Source organism: Heliangelus exortis, chromosome 1 (assembly GCF_036169615.1).
Source record: "Heliangelus exortis chromosome 1, bHelExo1.hap1, whole genome shotgun sequence".
In the NCBI taxonomy this organism is placed as follows: Eukaryota; Metazoa; Chordata; class Aves; order Apodiformes; family Trochilidae; genus Heliangelus; species Heliangelus exortis.
The window spans coordinates 87,923,798-87,945,801 of NC_092422.1; the positions used below are offsets into that span (position 1 = coordinate 87,923,798).

Genomic DNA, 22,004 nt, shown 5'->3' on the forward strand with positions numbered 1-22,004 from the left:
GGCCCATCAACTCCAAAATTTCAGGCAATGCTCCAGGCATCCAAAAGAAAGAGCCTTCTTTATCAAAGAACTCAAAAAGTAGAAGTGGAATGAACAGCATCCTGTGGATCAGTTGAAGTTAAGTTTCTTTTCCTTCTAGGCTGGAACTGTTTCTTGCCCCCTGTGTACACCCTCTCTGCCTACTGGGGTGGGATTTAAGAATGACAGGAAAGATAACATAGAAGGCAAAAGCACAAAAGGAACTGGGGGATTGCTAGAGTTTTGCAGTAAGCTTCATCCGTGAATCTTAGTTATGATTTTATTTCTACAGTTTGTGGGTTATACAGCTGAAAGACCCTATCAGTAAAAAAATAAACAACAACCAAACCCACAAAACAGCCCTTGGAGCTCTTGCTTTTAAGTATTTATTTCACTAATTGTATAGTCTTCATATTTTATGTGTTTACAGATGGCATAATGTTTATTTAATTGCAACTTGCCCAGTGGAGCACTTGACACAAGGGCAGGTATTTGTATACAAATGATTACAGAGAACTGAACACTAGAAATTAGTATTAAAGGTCTTGCTGATGCTACAATTTTAGGGAATTTTACTCTACTTCTGAAAAATTAAGAAAGCTACAGTGAGGTGAAGGCTTTCAGGTATTGGCAGGCTTTGGTGAGACGATCAGCTCGTTGGCTGAGGTATTCCCTATGCTTAGCAGCTTCACTCTCTTCCTGAAGGAATAGGCTTAACTTGTCTTTTTCTTGCAAAAGATGCAGTGTTGTGCTTTGTAAGGCATCCCCGAAGTCATGAAGGGCTGAAGAAAGGATGATCAAAGGTATCTGATTGGAGAGGCGTTTAGTTGCTCCCTGCAAGACAGAGGGGAAAAGCATAAGAGAAGTTTCCCAAAAAGAAAACTAAAAAGAAGGGGCTGTAGGTAATCTGATAAGAAGTGACAGCATGTCCGAGAAGTGAGTGCTTCTAGGAACTAAAACATGTTTGTCCTTAGTCTCTTTTTGTGCCTAAAGATCCAAAAATTAAGAGTTACAGCAATGGCTACTGTTGATTTTTTTTATTTTTTTTTTCCCTCACCAACTAAAGGCAGGCTGTTCCCTGCTTGGCTATGGAGGGAAGTTATGTGGGGCAAAATATACCTCAAAAATAGTGCTTGTGAACAATTGCTTATGTCAAACCTGTCTTCTCTGAACACTATCGATCTGTTCTGGTACAGGAAATCAAACAGTGATTTTTCCCAAAGGTGGCAGATTCTTGTATGTGGTTGGTACTTCTGACCTGGTTGTCCTTTTAAGTTTAAGACAGCTTTAGAGCAAGCTTTAGCTGCAAGTGAAAATGTCTTCAGCAACAGAGAGATGAGACTGTGCTTACGTTAGACTTATTGATATCTCAGTGAGATAATTTTCTGCTTAACTTGACAATTTGTCAAGTTTTTAATCCAAGTTGAAACAGATTGACCTAGAAGAGCATGTGGGACTTTTTCCCAAGAGACAGCTGCAGGTCTTGGAGGATTAGCTGGTGCTGTTGGGTGATGAGAGGTTCAAAACCTCTCCAGTGCAGGGAGGGAGATGCCTCTAGCCCTCCCGGTGCCAGGTGAGCCTGAGTGACTGGCTGCAATGAAGAGGTGCAGTTTTCCTTTTGTGGCACCTGTGGCACTTGGAAATGGCAGTGGGAAGACCAGGTAGAGGCACATCTGACTTGTAGGTCCTGTGGAGTTCAGGCAGTTGGCTGTCAGAGCAGTCAAAATGTTTCTGGCTTTAGATACCCCTGGAACTCAGTGTCTGCAAATCTTTTGAGTACAAAGATGGGACTGAGAGCTGAAGCTGAAAAATGTCTAAGAATAGATGTTCAGGTATTTTTCTACTTTGCAGAGATCTAGTTAATAGCAAGCAATTTGGCTGATTCAGCTAAAGTGCTTACCGGGCCTCTGTGTTCTCTACAAGCTACTTAACATGGTGACCTAGGTGGCCTAGATGATTTAAATAAATGTTTTTTCTGGAGCCAAACTCTACCCCCAGTCTTAACAGACCTACCACAAGTTACACATCAAAGTGTATTTGGCTGTGCATAAGTCCCATGGAGATGGGATGCCCTGGCTCTTGTTGTTATTGAAAATGGCACTGGGGGCATTTATGAAAACCTGTAGCTAGCATCTAAGACATTTGTGTTATAGCAGAGGGTGTATAGCAAGGCAGGAGTGAAGAGCTTATGCAGTTCAGCCTTTGCCTCTTGTTATCTGAAAGCTGATGGTTTTCTCTCCATCAGCCTTAGCAGCCTGAACATTTAATTGCAGGAATTTGTCAAAATCTTCACATTCAAGGCGAGCTATCTACCTTCATGCATATTGAATATTGAGCATGTTGCTTTCTGAGGGAGTTTTACAAAACAAAGATAAAAAGCAAATCCTGATGCTGGGTGTTTGCTTTGCTCTCTTTCTTTAACATGGCCCTTTGTTATAACATTCCATTTGTCTTTGGAGACTTAACCTCCATGGAGCTATCTGCAATACAGCATATAGATCTCCATTCTGATCTCCACAGAAAGCTCCATCCATTTTAACTTTTTGTTAACTCTCCTGCTCCATCAGGGGTCTGATTGCAAGCCACTGGCACCACTTTCTGCTGGCACTGGGAATATGCAGAGAGGCTTGAAGCTGAACTGAGCTCTCAGATGCTTTCCCAAATGCTGAAGTGCTGTACATAATGTTGCTAAACTTGTGGAAATTAGTACTATTTGAAAACCATGATGTGAACTTGCCATGGGGAAAGCAATCCTAACACTGTTGCTTCCTTTGGTGGGGAGGAGGGCTTGCCACCCATCAAGGATCAGTAACTTCTAATTATAGAGCCAAGAGTTCTTCCCCATCCTACCCTGTCCCCCATGCTGGTAAATGATTGTTCTTTCTTCCCCCTGACACTTGTCCCCATAGGAAAGCCAGGAGGTGAGCACCTGAGTGGTGCAGGGCTGTGCAGGCAGCAGGGAGTCACCTCCCTTCTCCATGAAAGGCTGCAGGAGTGTGAGGACTCACTTTCTGATGCTGTATTTCCTGAGCAAGGGGCAGCCTAGCAGGGAGCCCTGTCAAACTGGGAAGTAGCTAAAAAGTGTTTTATGAGCAAGCTATCACTGTGACAGCCTGCAGCCTTTTCTAATCACCATATCCTGTGGTGTGCAACTACTTCTCTCTAGTGACTGTGGTGACACCATCAGACCAGCTTTACCCCTGCATTTTTGCCACTGGGCGGGAGCTCTGCATGTGTACCTGGATGAAACACTTACATCTTCTGGCTACATATTCCCTGCATGGTAGTAGTAGTGCATGAAAGACTCATATTGGTACCAATATTGACTCATATTGGTATCTGGATGAGGGGTATATGCTACTGTATTGCAGCCTGTAAACTCACATTGAAATAGGCCTTTGTGCGAGACACCATTTCCTGGACAAAGTCTGGCACTTGGTTCAAAACAGGCTCAAGCTTCACCTCTTTCCCAGTGGCACCTTTGGTAGCATTTTCTGCCTTACTGCTGTTTAAATTGGAAATGTAAAGGTCATCCTGGCAGTATACAATTTTCTCAATTTTAAACTGGGTCCGGATAAGTCTTTCAGCCTCCACTTCTTGTTTCTCTTTAATGGCTTCAATTCTGGCCTAGAAGAGACAAGAAAGAACAAGTTCTCAAACATTTACTTCCTTTGCGAAGGCTCCAGTGCTTAGCAGTGTCCCCAGGAAATGGCAAGGTGGGCACAACATTCAGCACTGTCTAATCCCAGACTGGCTCTTGGGAATACAATATAATGCTTTAGGTTCCAGTTCCTCTGTTACAAAAGAGCAGGAAAACATGGGAGTTTTGTCTCCTTAAACACAAGAGGAATCGGTCAAAACCTCGTGCTTGGACCTCAAAAGACAATACAAGGTTGATGGGAACTAGCACCAAAGGAAAGCCATGAGTTCAGCCTGTCCTCTGTTTTTGCATGCATTTTGTTGATGTCTCCCTTTTGGAGTAGGCAGTGGTAGCAGCCACAGATGTAAACTCCATTGCCCCCCTTGCCCTTCTGAAAAACTGCAGCGTCATCTTATGTCTTGTCAGCAAACCAACCCTGTCTGTCATCCCACTGATGTTTTCTGGCCTTTTTGATACTTCTACTTAGAAGTCTGTGGGGGCAGCAAAGTTCCCTCAGTCACCCTCGAATTCTTTTAAAGTGCATCCCTAAGGAAGAAACATGCCTTTTTTCTCATCTTCAATGCCTACCAGAACTTCCTCACTCTTCATCCTTCTCATTGTATTATGCCTAAAGACCCTCCTTAATCATCACCTCTCTGTGTGTTGGAAATAGCTTATTTGCTTGTCTAATTGCCCTGAAAATCTCAATAGGGTTTGGCTATGCATGTCAACTAGCAAACCATCTACTTCACTCACATTTGCCTTTCAATTTCCTTCTTAAACAAGCACCCTGTTAGTGGACTCTGCTTCCTGGCTGTCCAGCATTGCTTCTCATCTCTTCCTCAGAACTCTTTCTGAGAAAAGGCCTTCTACAGCATCCATGTGATTTAACTTCATCCCAAACAATACAGTCCCCCAAACTGTGAAGTCATCTAACTTAGAGCTGAATTAATTTTTGCTTGTCTGCTGCTTCTCCCTTTTATCAAAGATGAAAACACTGCCTAACACACTGGCTTGCCTTTCAGGGACAGAAAAAGCCCTGTTCAGCACTGAGGCCACCTGCCAGACTACAAATCATTGCAGAATTTCATTTTGAAATTAATTATAAGCACTTAAAGGCAGCCATACTAGGTTTTCTTTGCATTGTGTTGTATGCATCAAGAATGTGACCAGAATGAATGAGGAATATGTTTCAGATCTTGCCAAAGTTGTAGTGAAAGGCAAAATGTTCTTTCATTAGTGTCATTATAAACATGATGTAATTTTCAAGCTCTTCCTCATTTTATAAAAAATATAAGCCTGCAAGAAATACCATTTTTGCAAAAGGGTAGTGCAGTGGGATAGGTACTGTAAGCATGGCTGTATCTACAAATTACATTATGTCTTGCTCTTGTCTTATCTCAGTGCCTTACCTTAATAGCTCTGTATATATTGTGATAATTAGCAAAATGCCTTTTAGTGAGTGCCAGTAAGTTCTCTTCAACCAGTCCTAAGGGAAGAACAGACAGACAAAATAAAGTCAGATAAGCAAGTGAGGTTTTTAAGCTGTTGTTAATATGAGAGTTGGGAAAACTACAAATTTTATGTATTCATCCAGAGATAGCTGAGCAGCTACACTGATGCACTGTGCCTCTATGACCAATATAAACAAGTAGGAATTGAGATTTCTAGGTCCAAGACTGTGCGTCATTCAAGAACTCTGTAACTCAGTAACACCTGAGAGAGCAAATATTTTTGAGATTTCTTTGCTAAAGTAATATCTGTGCTTACAGCTGTCTGACCAGACCATCTGACCAGATGTGCCATCACTTGGCCATGTAAGCACATCTGCATCTCACCCCCCAGGAAGAGGTCCTGGTGCATATAGTACAGAGCACCAAGCCTGGCACAGCTGCTGTAACAGCTGTTTAAGACAAGCATAGGAGAGATGGGATCAAGACATACTTTTTTCTCGGGTGCTTTTTACTGGATGAACTATGTACCCATTCCCCCAGCCCTAGAAGTCACTGTATACATGCAAGATCACATAAAGAAATGTCAAAGAACATTGGTTTGTGAAAGTCACTTCCTGGAGTACCAAGTGACTTGGCTGCCACCAAGTACTTGTACCCTAACGTTCCCTTACTTCCTTATTTACTAGTTACTTTCTAACAGCCTTCCACCAGACACTGGGAGAGGTATTTTTATGTGCTGGACACCATATGTCAAGACTGGAGGCTCTAGAGAAGAAGCAAGTCCTCAGGTTGACTCAGGTTCCCCCTGCAGTATGCAGGCTGGACCTCTTGCTCCAGCAGTTGAGAATGTTGGCTTATCCTAGAAAAAAAAAATGTCAGGCACATGAGTTTCTCCCACATGACAGCCTCATGTGACCTGTGAGACATACCAAACACATGGTTCATTATCTCAATGGCTGGCTCCTCCAGTTCTGTCATTTGCTCTCTTATAATGTCCTCAAATAGCCTGTGATTGGTGAAGCCTGGGAACTCCCGTCCACGACACTGGTCTTCGTATTTCCCCAGTTTACCAGGTACAATTTTCATAACTGTAATATTAAAATAACATTGCTTTACTCCTACATGACTCAATTTATATTTAAATATTATATTTAATATTATATTATTATATTATTATATTATTATATATTATAATATTATTATTATATTATTAAATATTATATTTTAAAAATGTATTTATTTATTTATTTAAATATATTTAAATTTAAATTCTTTCAAATTTAAGAAGCAAGTCTATTTCTTTTTTAAATGCTCTTCTTGAGAAGAACAACTACCAAGATTATTTTTTGAGCAAAACCATTTCTACACAATTAAGCTAACACACATTATTGCTTGTGAATGAGCCATCTCTCGCACTGGATCAAGCCAGAAAGCAATTCAGATATTATGGTGGGGCTCAGAAATATTGTTTCTTTTTGGAATTACTACCCTCACAGAAGTGGCCATTAGCAGTCACTTCTGAATTTTAAAAATCCCAGAACAAAACAAAACCCCAGGCTCACTAAACAGGGTTATTCCAAGGAATCTACTGCTGACCAGCTATTTTTATTTAAGGTATCAGGGAATCATCAAGCAATTCTTTGTCATAGTCTTGATTTTATCACTTTGCAGGGAGAAGACAGACATCCACTGGTGTCTCTGCAATCACAGCATTTAATGCCAGATGGGTCTTTACTCCCCAAGGACCAGAGTAACCTGTCTGACACTACAACAGATGAATGCTCCTAGTTTCTCGTTTTTCATTTTCTTCAAAAACAGCCAATTGATGATGCTGTGTCTTGGTTTAAAAGTAAGGGAATGGAATCTGAGGTCAGCTACAAGTGATGGTTTTCTGCGCTTACCCTTTGCATCACAGTGTAGGAGGATATCTCCCCATGCTCGAAATTCTCTGCGGATTTTTGCAAACAGTCTGATTTCATTTCCAACCAACTGTTCCTCTCCACGCATTGTCTGAGTGATGTCTTGATTAAACAGTTTGATCATCTGTAATGAATTGAAGAAGAAGCAGGCAATGCAGTGGAGTTTCATTTCTTCAGACTAACTTGCATATGTTAAGTAAAGCTGCAGTCATTTGATGTTAGAGACATGGTTTATTGAAAACATCCCTTACATCTTAGCTCATGCTGTCATTATTTTTGTTTGTTTTGTTTTGTTTTTTTTAACAGCACAGTTAGAGGAAAATAAACTTGATACTTGTTTTATTTTATACTCTTTTCTTTTGGATTCATTCAGTTAAATGATAGTTGACCACAGTTGTATGAAGTCTTTGAAGGCTGATGAACTTTCATTAGCACCTCTGCTGGCCTGCAGTTTTCCCTCTGAGGTGCTTGATTTTGACCAATTGACTGAGTAGTTCAGTTCTCTAGTCACATAAAGACAGGAAAGAATTGCTAGAAGGGTTCACAAGCTCTTGTGGTCCATTATATTCATAGGTATGATATATTCCTGACAGAAGTTTGTCTATGTTACTCTCAAAGCACTTCAGTGACAAATACTTCAAGCTTACTGATGGTCCAGGCTGATGGTTTGCTAACTTTAGGTAGTGTCTTTTTCTCCTTGCTCTGATCTGTGACAAAGCCAAAATCAATACTTACATCTGCAAGGAAAATCAGCTGTTCAGATTCTGTTCTGGGTGTGCTTCTCCGGTACTTCTGTAGATCCTGTAGTGTTTTTTGGAGTGCCTCACGTAGTTGGCTCTCTAATGCTGGCAAAATTTTCTGTGAGGGAGACAGAAAAGAACCTTTAGGTAGGTTGAAGATGCCTGTTTTTGGAAGGAAAACAAAATCCTTCTAAGAACGGCCTACACCTGCACACCATCTTTGCTGCTCTTAGGCATTTAAGTGCCTGCTGTCCTTGCGCCCCACATATGATACTGGGAATGCATGGAAGTGGAAATACAGCCTTCACTGAGAGAAGGCAGTGGGCTAGAATCTTTTTGTATGAGAAATCAAGCTGGACCTCACTGCAAGGCAGGCAGAGAAGCTGCAGTCTAGGGCAACATTTCACTTACAGTGAGCCAAAGACTATTGCCTTACAGGCTGTGCTTGGGAAGTGCTGATGCAGAGAATGTACTGACCCCTATCTTCCTGACAGGTACCTGGCTGAACGTGGCTGTTTAGTTGCTTGTTTTTATGTAATGTTAAATACATTAATTTTCTTTTTGTCCTTTAGGAATGAATTTAGAGGTTCCCTGTATTTTTGTATTTTCCCTTAATGAAAGAAGATATATTACATATATATATATTTAAAACCCCATATTTAGTATATTAACCCATTATGTAATAAAGCAACTAGATCTTCAGATTTTGAAGAGTTTCTCAGACAAATAGGATATATTATGTTTTAGTAAGCTAATTGCAGTAACTTGTGACACAGCTGGTCAGCACTCTTCACAAACGAAAATTAATATCTTGGTTTCCACTGAAAAGGTAGGAGTTATGAGTCCCAAGTAGGTGAAATTATTCACCTATTGTCAATCCTCAGCTTAAAGGCAAATCTGAGGACAGAGTATGGGTTTCTTTACCTCTTAATTCATTGCAGGACTGAAGGACAATTAGGTACTATCTATGCATATAAAGATGCAGTCCAGTTGCAATCAATTGCAATCCAAGGCTGAAGGGCTGAACTTCTTTTTAGAGACTAACTGATCCAAACATCTTAGTATGGCCCCTTTGTTACTTACAGTAATGTATCTCAGAAGTTCATTTGTGATCTTCTCTGCCAGATAAGGGACAGTAGCCTTTCTTTCTTCCATAAAAATTCTGCAAAAGAAGAGGAGAAGATGATTTTGGACAGACCATATGTGCAGGGCAAGTAGGCAGCACTTAAGCTCTGCTCTGTTTTCACTAGTTCTACTACACAAAGGAAGGGCTCTCTGAAGGGTGCCAGTACAGATGCAGCAGCAGCCCAGAACTCTGGGCACCATGGCTACCATGCAAGAATTGATTGGCAGCTCCTGCTACTGGCTAAGCAAAAGCAAACAGAGAAGAATCTGAAAACAGCAATTTCTAAGAGCAGATTAATGTGCTGCTGTGTTATTTCTGTACGTGTGAAATACATTGATTCAAAACTCATCTGCCATTCTCCATTTTATGATTGATTACTGACGAGTCATCTTCTGGGGAGAGATGTGCCTTCAGCACAGGCAGCATCCTTTCTCATGCTGAGTTTCCCTGTGTTTTCCAGTGAATAGAAATATGTCAGTGTTTTCATTAAAGTGCTTGGATGCCTAACTTGAATTCTTTGGGACTAATCTGAAGTTTATTGCACTTCTCCTAGGGTTAAGGAGAGTTATATATTAAACCTGCATCCAAAACATATTTGAAAAGTTTGTTTGACATGTAAAATTCTTCTGGCTTACTGAACTGCAACACCACTTCGGCAATAAAAAATTGCAACTATAATTAATACGGTGACTTTATTTTGTTTTCAAGTAGCTTCTTTCCATGAGAAGTACCTGAAGTGTTTGTGGGTTTCAAAGAATATTCTCTCCTGCTCTATTGCAATGGCCAAGGCCAGTTTGTTGAAGACATCCTGCTGCCCACGACACTTCACAATCATGTAACCTTTTTTAAGGGGGATGACCCGGTTCTGTATTATGTTAATGATAGACTCTTCTGCTCCTCTGTCCACCAGGTCGGGCTTTGTGAGGACCCCTGTGAAGTTACCCAAAGAGAAAATTAGTTGAGCATTGAAGTTAAAGGTGGGAGAGGTGCTGTAGGACACCCCACCACCAGAGCGGGAACGCTGTGTACCATGTTTTATAAAGCAACTTCATTTTGTTTTCTCCTAAAAGCCTCTTAGGTCCTGAGCTTTGCATTGTAAAACTTGCTCTACAGTTGGCCTCTCACCATGTCTTTTGTCTTGTAAACCCCTTTTTAACATGCAACAGCAAAGCTTTCCCACCACTAACCATGAGTTCTTCAATTTACTACTATTCATAGCATGAATGCCAGCAAGACTCGGAAATTGGAGATTCTTAGAGCTACTAGATGATCTCAAGCTTTGTAAATAATTTATTTAGGATGTTTTATTTTTTTTCCAAGATCTGGTGTAGAATATAGATCATCAGGCCTACGTGGAAAAAAGAGATTTGCACTTCTCTTCAACCTGTAGCTTAAAGATTGCCTTACCTAGTGTCCTTTCTCCATTGGGGTCCACCTCTTGAGCCATCTTCAATGCTTCTGTTGTTGCAATATCCACATTACATGGCACCACTACCAAATTGAGTGTCTCTTTGGAGCCAATAATTTTTTTAAGTAGCATTTTGATCTGCAATGCAATACAGCAGTAGTGAAGTTCAGTGAAATCAGAGGCTTGCACGTAGGACAAAACCACTTTTAGCAATACGAGCCACTGTCTGATATCATTAAATGTCACATATATTGAGGACAGTATTACATTCTAAAGGATGGCATGGAAACAAATCAGCAAAAGACTGCCTCGTCTTTTCTTATGTCAAGATTAATCCAAATGTCTATCATAAATGACCCCAAACTGTTGTTAGACCTGTTCTGAAAGCTATGTAAAGTTTAACCTCTCATGCATGTAATTTTTCATTACAGAAATATTAAAGGTATTATTTTGTAAATGATAACATAAAAGAAAAAACAAATTCTGACGTCTATGTACAGATTTACAGAAAAAAAAGCAAGCTTGATTATGCTGATAAATCCACAGATTTGTATCTCTGATTGCAGAGCAAATGTCTTTGGCTTATATTTCAGTGAGTTTCAGAGTATTTGTGAAAAAACCCAACAATTTGCACATGACATCCACTTGGCATTGTTTCTGTGTTTCAAAGTCAAACTAAAAGAATTTCTCATAGTTTGTGTTACATTGTGAAAGGTTCACACAGCTCTGTTGTGCCTATACTAAAGTAAGTTGACTCTTTTTCTCCTAAGTTTTAGCAAAGGTGCCTCTCTACTTCCTTCCCAATATAATTTCCAACATGGCACAATGCTATAGACCCCATCTCTGAAGCATAACAGGCAGCTGGGGACAATGGAAGTGTGGGGATCATGTCGCACCTCTTGCTTTCTTCTGAATACAACAGAAAGAATACTATCTATGTGTGAAATGAAATTAGTCCTCTCCCAGAAAGTAAATCCCTGACAATCCAATCTTATCTCATTTTTGTTGATACATCTAGTTTAGTTTGGTTTACTCTTATTCCAAGTACCTATCAGAAGGAATTTTTAGGAAAAGCAATACACACAGCTCCTGCGCATCACCCTCAGAGCTGGCCTCGTCCAAATAGAGTTTTATTTTAATTCCCCAGCATTTCTTTTAGAAGCAGGCAGAGGAAAGCAGAGATGCCCTCTCCTTTAATGCTCACTTCAAAAAAGGTCTGTTGGGATCTCTTAAGGGATGAGTTAAAAATGAGGTGGGAATGATTCTGATGTGTGCTGTAGTAAGGATTGAGAAAGCAATGAACCTCTAAGAGGACCAATTTCCTGCCTTCCTCCAGAAGAGCTTATAAATCAGATCTATTCAGCTTCGCCAAACACATCCACAGAACTGGTAAGAGAGAACTGATTTTGGGATGTATCTATCTTCCAAACTGTGGTCTAGCCAAGGGACACAGGGCCAGCAGTGTTCAGGGTGCATACAGCTGGGTTATTCCATGCTGCCAAAGGTAAGCTGTGTCAAGGCACCTGAGGTGGCTCCTTCACAGCCAGCATGAGCAGCAATCTCTTACTCAACAGGGCAGACAGGAGATCCTGGGCCTTACTCTTCCTAGTGGCAATTCTTTGCCTGAAAAATAGGCCTATTTGTTAGCATAGCTCTATTGCTGGCTCAGAAGCCCAGCATAATAACTCCAGCATCCTACAGCAAAGGCTTGCATGTGAGGTAGGCTACAGAAGTGACCCAGTGCACAGCTTGGCATATGAGACTGAATTTTACCTGTTCCCCAATGTCTTTTATCTGATTCCCCATGGCCACTCTGGGAATTCCAGGAAGATCAATTAGTGTCAGATCTGGGGCATCTGGGGACCAAATATCTAGGGAAATTAATTCTCCACTAATGGCACCTCTAGCGCCAGCCACTGCATCCTGGGCTGCAAGGAAAAAAGAGCAAGGCAATGAATAAAAGTTTCAAACAACGCATTAAAGTGAAGATGAGTGCAACGACTTTGAAAAGTACCTATTACCATCTAAGGTTCTTTTGGGTTTGGCTTTTTTTCAGATCCAGCCATGCACATTAATCAACTTATGAAAAAATTTAGGGAAATGATGCAATATGTGGATAAGGTGGAGTCCTTTTGGAATGTGAGCTGTAATATTTTACAGAGCATATACTTATGAACTTATGCAGACAAAATACGTATAAGTAAACCACAATGAAAATGATCGTATAAAATACTGGTCAGGTGTAGAAATGCTTCCTCACCATCAGGACACTTTGTAAGTATTGAATAATCTTTGGCTGCCTTGAAAGAGAAATAGGTGTTATTCTATATTCTTCACATTTTGATAGAGAGGTGGAATGATCAAATAATTTGTCCCAGACCTTATCAGGCAGTAACAGTTCAGAGAAGCAAGGAAACCCCATCATCATTCTCATGAGAGATTTTCAGTTCTGTAATTAGGTTAATCAATTCATACCCCTTGTCTTGCCACTTCTGGAAGGATGTATTGAAAATATCCAAATAATGTATTGAAAATCTAATGAAAACCCATTAGGACAAATAACAGTATACAGAGCTGTGCTTATCAAAGAAATAGCAACAGTCCAGTTTTAATGTTTAGAGTGCTTACTGCCCATCGGGTAAGAAAAACACGGCCTGAAATACCATAAAAAGCAAAGCTGTGGTGTGGGAAGGTCATATTGAGGCTGTGATCACACTAGCTGGCAGAAGCTCTATATGCCCTCCACTCTGCCTTCTTGCAGTTTTCTCCAGAAGCTTAAGATTTCCAGCCATATAATCCTCAAGCATTCTCTGAACTTCTGAGTGGATGACAGGAACCATTTAGGATTGTTTACAATTTGACAGAAAGCATCCCCGAACTGAGCAGACAGCATCCAGCTGAGGACACAGCTTGAGGTTTTATGGAACATCATGGATCACATTCACTGCTGAAGCAGTAAGTAGTGCAGCTCCTGAGAGAGCTGTATCATGCTCTCCCACTTTCTTCTGCTCTGAGCTCTTGTTGTTACTCACAGCTACAATCACTATGTGAGTCTAGGGGCTGCTGCTCAGCCTAAGAAAAGGGGAGAAAGGATTCAGAGGATACTGAGCAAGCCAAATCAGAGGGCAATACATTACAGCTCACCTTCTCTTACTGCTCTCTCCACCTCAGAGGCATTCTGGAGCTCTGTGCTGATGTTGCGGTAAGAAATCTTCCCTTTCCACACCTGAGTGGCTCTCTTCAGCTTGAGTTCCAAGGGACATCGAGTAACAACACCTGCAGAAGTTCCTGAGACAGAGGGAGCTCTCAGCAGTGGCTCTGCACGATACACAGCCAGGTGCTGCACAGCATAAGCAGGGTTGCCTAACACTTTGCACAGGGACAAAAATGTTCTGAGACATTGCCACAGGGATCTTGTCCTCCATCCCGACAGCGTCACTGGGACAGACATGGGTCTGTCCAGCCATGTCTTGTCTTGCAGACCTTGAATGTCATCCAGAGATTCACACCTCTCTGGATGAACTATTTCAGTGCTGCACCTACGTTCTATGAAAACCTTTTTCAAGTGTACTTTTCAAGTGCACTTTTCATCAAGTGTAGTCTGAAAGACTAGATGGTATTGTCAACTCATATTGAACTTACAATCATAGAATCAGCAAGGCTGGAAAAGACCTTCAAGATCATAAAGTCCGACCACCAGTCCTATACCACTGTAACCACTAAACATGAAGTGCCACATCTACCCATTTTTTTAACACCCCCAGGGATGGTGACTCCACCCCCTGCCTGGGCAGCCTGTTCCAATGCTTCACCACTCCATCAGTGAAGAAATTTTTTCCTAGTATCCAATCTGAACCTCCCCTGGTGCAGCTTTACCCCATCTTGTCCTATTGATAGTCACTAGGGAGAAGTGGCTGCTACACATCACTACAACCTCCTTTCTGGTTGATGTAGAGAGAGAGATAAAATGACCTCTCAGCCTCCACTTCTCCAGGCTGAGAAGCCCCAGCTCGCTCAGCCTCTCCTCCTAAGACCTGTTCTTCAGACCCCTAAGCAGCATAGCTCTCCTCTACAGTCTCTCCAGCACCTCAGTGGCCATCCTATACTGCAGCCCCCAACTAATACATGTGTGTATGCACACACACACACACATACACACAGCTGGAAAAGGAATCTTCTTGAGCTGCAAAGTCTTCCAACAATCTTCTGATGTAAAGAACATCCAAGGCACATGTTTTTAGGTAAAGATCTTTGCACATATTTTTTTTTTGCCACAAAAGTTATCTGTAAGAAAATCTTGTTAAAAACCACAAGCCAGCCCCAAAAGCCCATTTTCAAATCTAGTTTTCTAAGAGAACCTGATACTCTGCTGTGCTACTCTTTGCTGGAAAATGCACTGAGTCAACTGATGCTGCCTTTCAGTCTGGCCACAATCTGAGGCAAGTGCAACTAAACTTTTCTTATTCCTGGTCTTTTGAGCACCCAGAGTATATGCCATGTTGGCATTTCCCTCCAATGCCCAACCTGCACATCCATTTCTTCTACTAAAACCAGAGCTGAGAAGGCCCTTGGAGTCTCTCAACTTAGATATAGTCTCAGTCATGGAATTATTCAGTCACAGAACAAGAAAAAAGGAAAAACGAAAAAAAAAGAACAAACAAACAAAAAACCCTTCCACCTCATCTAAGTCAAATTTGGGTGAAAACCTGAGAAAGTAAATTCTCACCATTGCCCCTAGGAAGAGCAACACCAGACAGGGCTTCTAGGATGGAGCTTTTTCCAGAGCTCTGATCTCCAATCACTGCAATTGCAGGCAAACTCAGGTCTTTTTCTATTCCAAGAGCTCTTAGGTTGTCAATGAGATCCATCCAGGGTCGAATCTTTTCTTCATATTGCTTGGCCAAGGTATGTTCTGCTGCCTGCTAGAGTTAAACTTAGAATTAATTCTCCATATTTTTTAAATAAGTTGTTTCAAAACCAAAAACCAAATACTTCTAGGCATCTTCTCTAGCTCATCATTCTCTAGTAAACCTTATGTACTAGCATTAAACTCTACTTCACATCACTGTGCATCTTTCCACCTCCATGTTATAAACAGGTGTCTGTAAATACAAAAAAGTAATTTGAATCTGGCTGAATGACCATCCTTAGTGAAAATGCCAAACTTTCTAAGCTATCCTGAGAAAGTAAAGGGTAAAAAGAGACCCCATTATTACATATTCTTTGTTAATTTATTTTTTTTTTACTGACATTTTCTTCCACTCATCATGTGTATGTAAATGAAGACTAGTCCCAGTAATAAGATAAGTGATAGAACAAAATAGGTTATTAAATCTTTGTTTTGAGGTTTGAAGATTTAGTTTGTGTGTAGATGTCAAAAGCATTCTGATGTAGCATCCTGTGGCTAAATTCTTTTAGATCATCATACCTCATCTTTATTTTAAGCATGAATATGAATGATTCATTTTAAATTTCTGATTATATAATTTGTTTTGTTTTGAAACCCATGCCAGATATGAATGCATGCCCCCTTCATGAAAAGAAAACCAAATAATTTCCAGCTTTTTACAATACTGGTTCACCTGTAAAATACGCCCATATAAAGTGTACAAAGACCAGCTTGGTCTCATCTCCCCATTCCTCTCTTCATGTTCCAGCCTCACTGCTGCATTTAGAAGTACAGTTTTGAGAACACCAATGTTTTATGAACCCTAATGGGCCAGACACACTCACACCTGATTTTCTGAAAAGAAAAATTTAAGTTTTCCACCATTACCTTTTTCCAAAAAAGCCACCTCTGAAATATTTCTATCAATCAATTGTAATCAAACAGAGGACATTTTTCTTGTAAGATCAGAAAGACAGCACACGTTACTGGAGGCAGGTATTTTAAAACATTATTGGTAACCCTTCCCTACTATCTTCACTAGGATGTTTACTGGCTAGTAAATCCTAACCATTCTCAAGGAACTTCATTAATTGTGACATAGATTTTTAAAAAATCTGATTTCTGTGTAAAATATTCAACACAGGTTATTATTAATCTTTGTGGTTTTGTTGAAGATAGCACAGACTCAAATAAAAAAGATTTCAGATTTTAGGATTTCTGTTCAACATTTTCCAGTTGTTCCCAATGAAACAGATACCTGTTGCACATTAAATTGATTATTAGGCTGCTGCCATCCTATTTTTTACACCTGCATGTTTTTTCATGCCTGAAGATTAATTGCAGGTACCTATTTTCTTAATTACACAAATGACTGCTTGGCCCTGACCCCAGAAATACTCCTCTGCTTAGACCTAACAAGTGCAGATACCCCAAGGAAACAAGGGAATTCATTCTGGGGCACAAAGTGAAAAACAGGTATAAGAACAGAGAGGACCTATGCCCTCTTCTGGTATCTGCATTACCTTGTCCTGTCTTGTAGAATACTGTGCCTTCAATTCCTTCTGCTCATAGTTAGGCTTTCTCCCAGTCATGTTCTCCAGCACCAGAGGATCTCCATCTTCTAAGTCTGGGAGAGATACAGCAAACGCTTCCAAAGACTGATAGGAAGGTGATGTGAAAATACTTTTCTTCGGGGTAGGTTGACTTTTTGGCTTCACACGTTGGCTGTCCATAAGTGCCTCACTAAACAGTGACTACTGTCTGGTCCAACCACTCTTTTTGTACAGCTTCTGAAATCAAACACAGGGCACCAAGTGACTACAGTTTGCAATAGTCATTGTAGCAGGGAAGAATGAAACACCACTTTTATTTACCAATTCAAACCCTCAGAAAATACCAAGTGCCACAAGTCTTTTCAAATCACTCAAAATTGCTCTCCATAGTACTGACTCAAAACTCTCCTCCCTACCTCTTTATCCTTTGTGTTTTCAAAAATAGAATCATAGAATGGCATAGGTTGGAAGGGACCTTAGAGATTATCCACTCCAACCTCCCTGACATGGGCTGGGATGCCTCTCATCAAGACCAGGTTGCTCAAGGCCTCATCCAACCTGGCCTTGAACACTTCCAGGGAGGAGGCATCCACAAATTCCCTGGGCAATCTGTTCCAGCATCTCACCATCCTCATACTAAATACCATCTTCCTAATATCCAGTCTAAACTTATTGTCCTTCAGTTTAAAAGCATTTCCCCTTGTCCTGTCACTGGACACTCTTATGAAAAGTCTTTCCAGCCTGCCTGTAGATTCCCTTCAGGTATTGGAAGGCAGCTAGAAGATCCTTCTGGAGTTTTCTCTTCATCTGAACAATCCCAGCTCCTTCAGACTCTCCTCTTAGCAGAGGTGCTCCAGCCCCTGGATCATCTTTGTGGCCCTCCTCTGGACTCATTCCAACAGATCTTTGTCCTTCTTATGGTGGGGACACCAGAACAGGATGCAATATTTGAGGTGGGTGTCTCACAAGTCCTGAATAAAGGGGGAAAATCAACTCTCTTGATCTTCTGGCCACACTCCTCTTGATGCATCCTAGGATATGGTTGGCCTTTTGAGCCACATGAGTGCACTGCTGGCTTGTGTTGACCTTCTCATCCATCAGCACCCCTAAGTCCTTCTCTTTAGGGCTACTCTCAACCCATGTGCTACTGTTTGCTGTGGTTTCCCTGGCATGCCCCGAAGCCCTGTCAGCCTCTCACCTCCCTCGTGGTAGCTGCTGAAGATGCCAAGGAGTAAACAAGAATTGTTTTGTTTAGTTTTCCCCCAATGAAATATTTTGCTGAAAGGTATTTCGGGAAGCTCAGTCAGCATGGCACAGGCATGGTTGGATGAGTGTCTGAATGCTTAACTTCAGTCACCTAAGGTTAGGAGTACATGGCTATGTGGCTGCACATTGGAGGCTCTACATGGGTGGGCCACCAGCAGTGATCAACTTGCTCTCTTGCAGTAGAGACATTTATCAGAGGCAAGTCTTACACCTATTTTAGAAGCTCAGCATGCCAGTCCCATTCCCCACCCTGGCTTAAAACCCTCTCTGAAAAGCAGGCTTTGCTTGACATGGTGTAAGAAAAGGGAGAACTAGGAGGCTTTTAATTTTCCTCTTCAGCTTTTCTTTATGTGAAAGTTTTGTTGGGTTATTTTCTATGGGCAACTGAAGAAACCAGAAGCTTTTGATGTGACGTTTTCCACGGAAAGTGATTTCCAGAGAGGATGATTTGAAGAAGAAAAAAACAACCAACAGTGTTTTTTCAAAGCTAGATTTTTTTAACCTTCCCCTGCCAAAACAAAGATCTGTTTAACTAAGACACTTGGGAAAATTAACTAGGAGAAATACACTTATGCTTTCAATCTTTTGGTTGAACTAAGTTTACACGTTCTCTAATTTGGACAGATGTCAAAACAAAAACGATCAGGTACAACATGAATTATACTTCCAACATGTAAAACAAGTTTTGAAAAAACCCAGATAAATTGCACATTTTCTATTATGTCTTTCTTTTTAATAAAGTAATAAAATTTTAATAGATGTTTCTATCTCTTTTTACCAAAACAAACAAAAAAAAATTACTATGGGGAAACTTTGCAGTTTAGACCAGCAAGAAAAGATGACTGAACTACTTTAACTTCTGTATAGGTATTAATTTTATAGTTCCCTCATCTTTCTCCATACCCCCTTTCTTTAATATTTCAGTATGAACTTTTTTCTCTTTCTATTAATGAATTATAAGATTTTTCTTCCTTCTTTTCTCCCACTCAGTGCTTTATCTGCAACAAACATACATTTTTCATTCACTGGTCACAAGATTCTCTTGTGATTTTCTGTTGGTACAAAATAATCTACTGATAGTAATATCTCTAACAGTAATCCTTTTTCTTGCCTCTCCCATCTCTATCTGCCTTTCAGTTTAGTGGAATGAACACTTTCTATAATCTTTTAACTTAAGGTAAATATCACCCAGGAGCAATTTTCTGTCCTTTTTACATTATTATTTATATTCATTGGGCTATGTTCAGAATTATTCAGGTAGTGGATTTAGCATATGGTGTCCTAAACACAGATGTGCTTCCTTCAGAAAGAACTTATACAGCAACCCTTAGCCATCCTTATAAAGCATAGGATTAAATGGAAAAATAGTGTAGTAAAGCCACCAGGAAAAACAAAACAAATATCTTGCAAGATAAATTTGTGACATCTGGGAAACTGAGCCTCAGGGAATCTGAAAAAAAAAAAAAAATTGACAACTTTTAAATGTTCTAGTTCAAGGACTGTATCTTACCTCTTACCTAAAAGAAAGCCTTTTAGCTAGGTGTACAGTGCAGATTACACAGGCTAACAACAATACCTAGAGCAAGCAGTGAAGTAAATCAGTGTGCGTGGATTTCTGGGTCTACCTGGCTGTTCTCCACCTGGGTCTGGAAAAGGTTGGATGGATTGGTGCACCCCTTCACTGCCCCATGCAAGCACAGAAATTTCTTTGTGTGCTGGGCCTCGACACCATCGGATGAAACAAAGAAGGAAGGACACAGAGGGGAAAAAAAAAATAAATTAAATCTGTCAGGAGAAAAAGAAAGCATGGCCAGATCTTAATACCTTCCCCCTAACCCTCCCTTGTTCCTCTGCCTGGATCCCTTCACTGCTGCCTCCCCCTCAGGGAACGGGCAGAGGGGTTTAGGGTCAGTTCCCCACACAGTTTTTCTGCCGCTCCTTCCTCCTCAGGGGGAGGACTCCTCACAGCCTTTTCCCGCTCAAACACGGGGTCCCTCTCTCGGGAGAGTCCTTCAGGAACCCCTGGGACAGAGGTCCCTCCCAGAGGTGCAGTCCCTCAGGCACAGACTGCTCCCACCTGGGCTGCACACAGAGTCATGGCTGCTGTGGGAGCAGTCACCTCCTCTCACACGGGGTCCTCCATGGCTGCACAGACACATCTGACCCTCTCCATGATCCTGAACAAGCTGCCACTTGACGTCTCCCCACCTGCAACACTCCCTAGTAGCATCACTACATCTGCCCACTGTGATCCTTCAGGGGTTACAAATCCATCTATGCTCCACTGTGGTCCTTCAGGGACTTCTCCACCATGTTTCCCCAACCATGCTTCTGCATGCATTGCAGGGGCACAGCTTCCCATCTCACCACAGGCTCTGGGGAAAATCTCTGCTCAGGCACCTTCTCTCCCTCCTTCCTCACTGACCTTGGTGTCTTTGCTCTGGCATTGCTCTCATCTCCTCCTCTCCTCTGCACTGTGGATCTTTTTTTCTTTCTTTCATTCATTTTTTTTCTTTTCTGTATCATTTTCCCTTTCTTGTATATGTTACACACATCCCACTTCCCATATCTGCTCAGCTTTGGCCAGAGGCATGGCCTCTGGAACCTCTGGAACCAGGGGACATTCCAGCGGCTTCTCAGAGAAGCCACCCCTGTGGCACCACAGCTTGCAAAACACCACTGCATTAATCTAAGAAGCTGCCTCTGCCTCCATCAGCACAATATTTTCTTACATTCAAAGATTTTGCTCGTCTGTGTGTTGGCAACCTCCCCTGGCACAACAAAAAGCCCTGTGCTACACAACCACATCCACAACCATCCTGGGTCCTGAAGAGGACTTGCCTCATTTTCCAGGATCTAATGATCCTGGCTATGCATCTAGAGGGGTAATAACAAAATCTGCCATCAAAGCCAAAGCACAAAGCTGTGGCACCGAACCCCCAAAGCTCTTGCATTTATTCAGTCTGTGTCCAGCCAGAGAAGGGCATGGACTTCTGCCTAATGAATTTTGTGACTTCAGGGTATTTGAATAAGCTACACAGTCTCTGGTTTGTATATTTCTTAATTCTAGCTCTCTCAGAAAAAAAAAATAAATGAAGCAATGCAAAGCTTATGATGCTGGACATTAATATTGCTGGCTAGACCACGTTGCTGACCACTATGGTCCCCCCTAAGTACACACTTTAAAAATTATTCCAACTTAAATACTGTTTCAATCATCTACTTCTAAAGATTAAATAATACTAATATCTTTCCTTTTTTCCACACTGCAGAAAACACAAACTCCTACTCCCGGAAACCTTGTTTAACCACACTTACTTTAGCATGGTTAAACTTAAGCAGCCTTCTCACATGCAACTATTAAAAGGAATGAAGATAACAGTCAAAAACTGAATGAGTATTTTTCTTAAAAGGAAGAGAGAAACTTCTACCTGTATAGTGTCCTGTAGCAAGGAGAATCAGCAAATGTTCTGCAACTTCTTCTGGTGCTTTTTATTTACTGGCTCCACCTCCCCACTGTGACAAGAAGCTGGAGAAAAGAAACTGATTTGGTGATGAAGCTGGTCTCCTTTTGTAATAGCTCTGGGAATAACCATATGATGCACTAGGTTTTTTCCTTTAATTCCCTTATACACCAGTCAAATTCCCTCTTCTTCCACTCCTCTTCTTCAACTCCAGTTGTTTTACCAGGAGGCAGAAATGAAACTTCTCATGAGCACAGTTGGTTGCCTCCTCACTTGGCCGTGCTGTGTGGCAGGGTGGCAGAAACAAACTGCAAAGGTACTTGGAAATATTGCCCATGAGCAACAGCCTCCCATTTCTCCCCCCAGAAAGTCAGCTCACTGAGTCAGCTCACTTGCACCTGGGGTAAAACCAGCTGGGTTGAGTAGTGACTGAGTAACCTGATGTGTTCCAGACCCATCTGGACTGATTGCTGGGGATGCTGGCACCCTGCCATCCAGGGGACCCTTTCAGCCTCCTCATCCCATCAT

The 22,004-nt window shown here is 41.3% G+C and overlaps 1 protein-coding gene across 2 annotated transcripts; it reads right to left on the minus strand.

Moving 5' to 3' along the window:
• Positions 1–390: 390 nt before the first annotated feature.
• Positions 391–17,004, minus strand: LOC139799916 (interferon-induced GTP-binding protein Mx-like). Of its 2 annotated transcripts, none has more exons than XM_071752468.1 (13): positions 16,717–17,004; positions 15,032–15,224; positions 13,450–13,581; positions 12,079–12,233; positions 10,305–10,443; positions 9,629–9,827; positions 8,855–8,933; positions 7,767–7,889; positions 7,014–7,155; positions 6,042–6,200; positions 5,071–5,147; positions 3,403–3,645; positions 391–852 (listed from the first exon to the last, which is right to left on the minus strand). In XM_071752468.1, the coding sequence occupies exons 1-13, from the start codon at positions 16,924–16,926 to the stop codon at positions 619–621; spliced, it is 2,085 nt and encodes a 694-aa protein (XP_071608569.1). In that variant the 5' UTR covers positions 16,927–17,004; the 3' UTR covers positions 391–618. The 2 variants fall into 2 exon arrangements, with proteins under 2 accessions (XP_071608569.1, XP_071608559.1); XM_071752458.1 differs by having other exon boundaries at positions 15,032–15,227.
• Between the last annotated feature and the right edge of the window lie 5,000 nt (positions 17,005–22,004).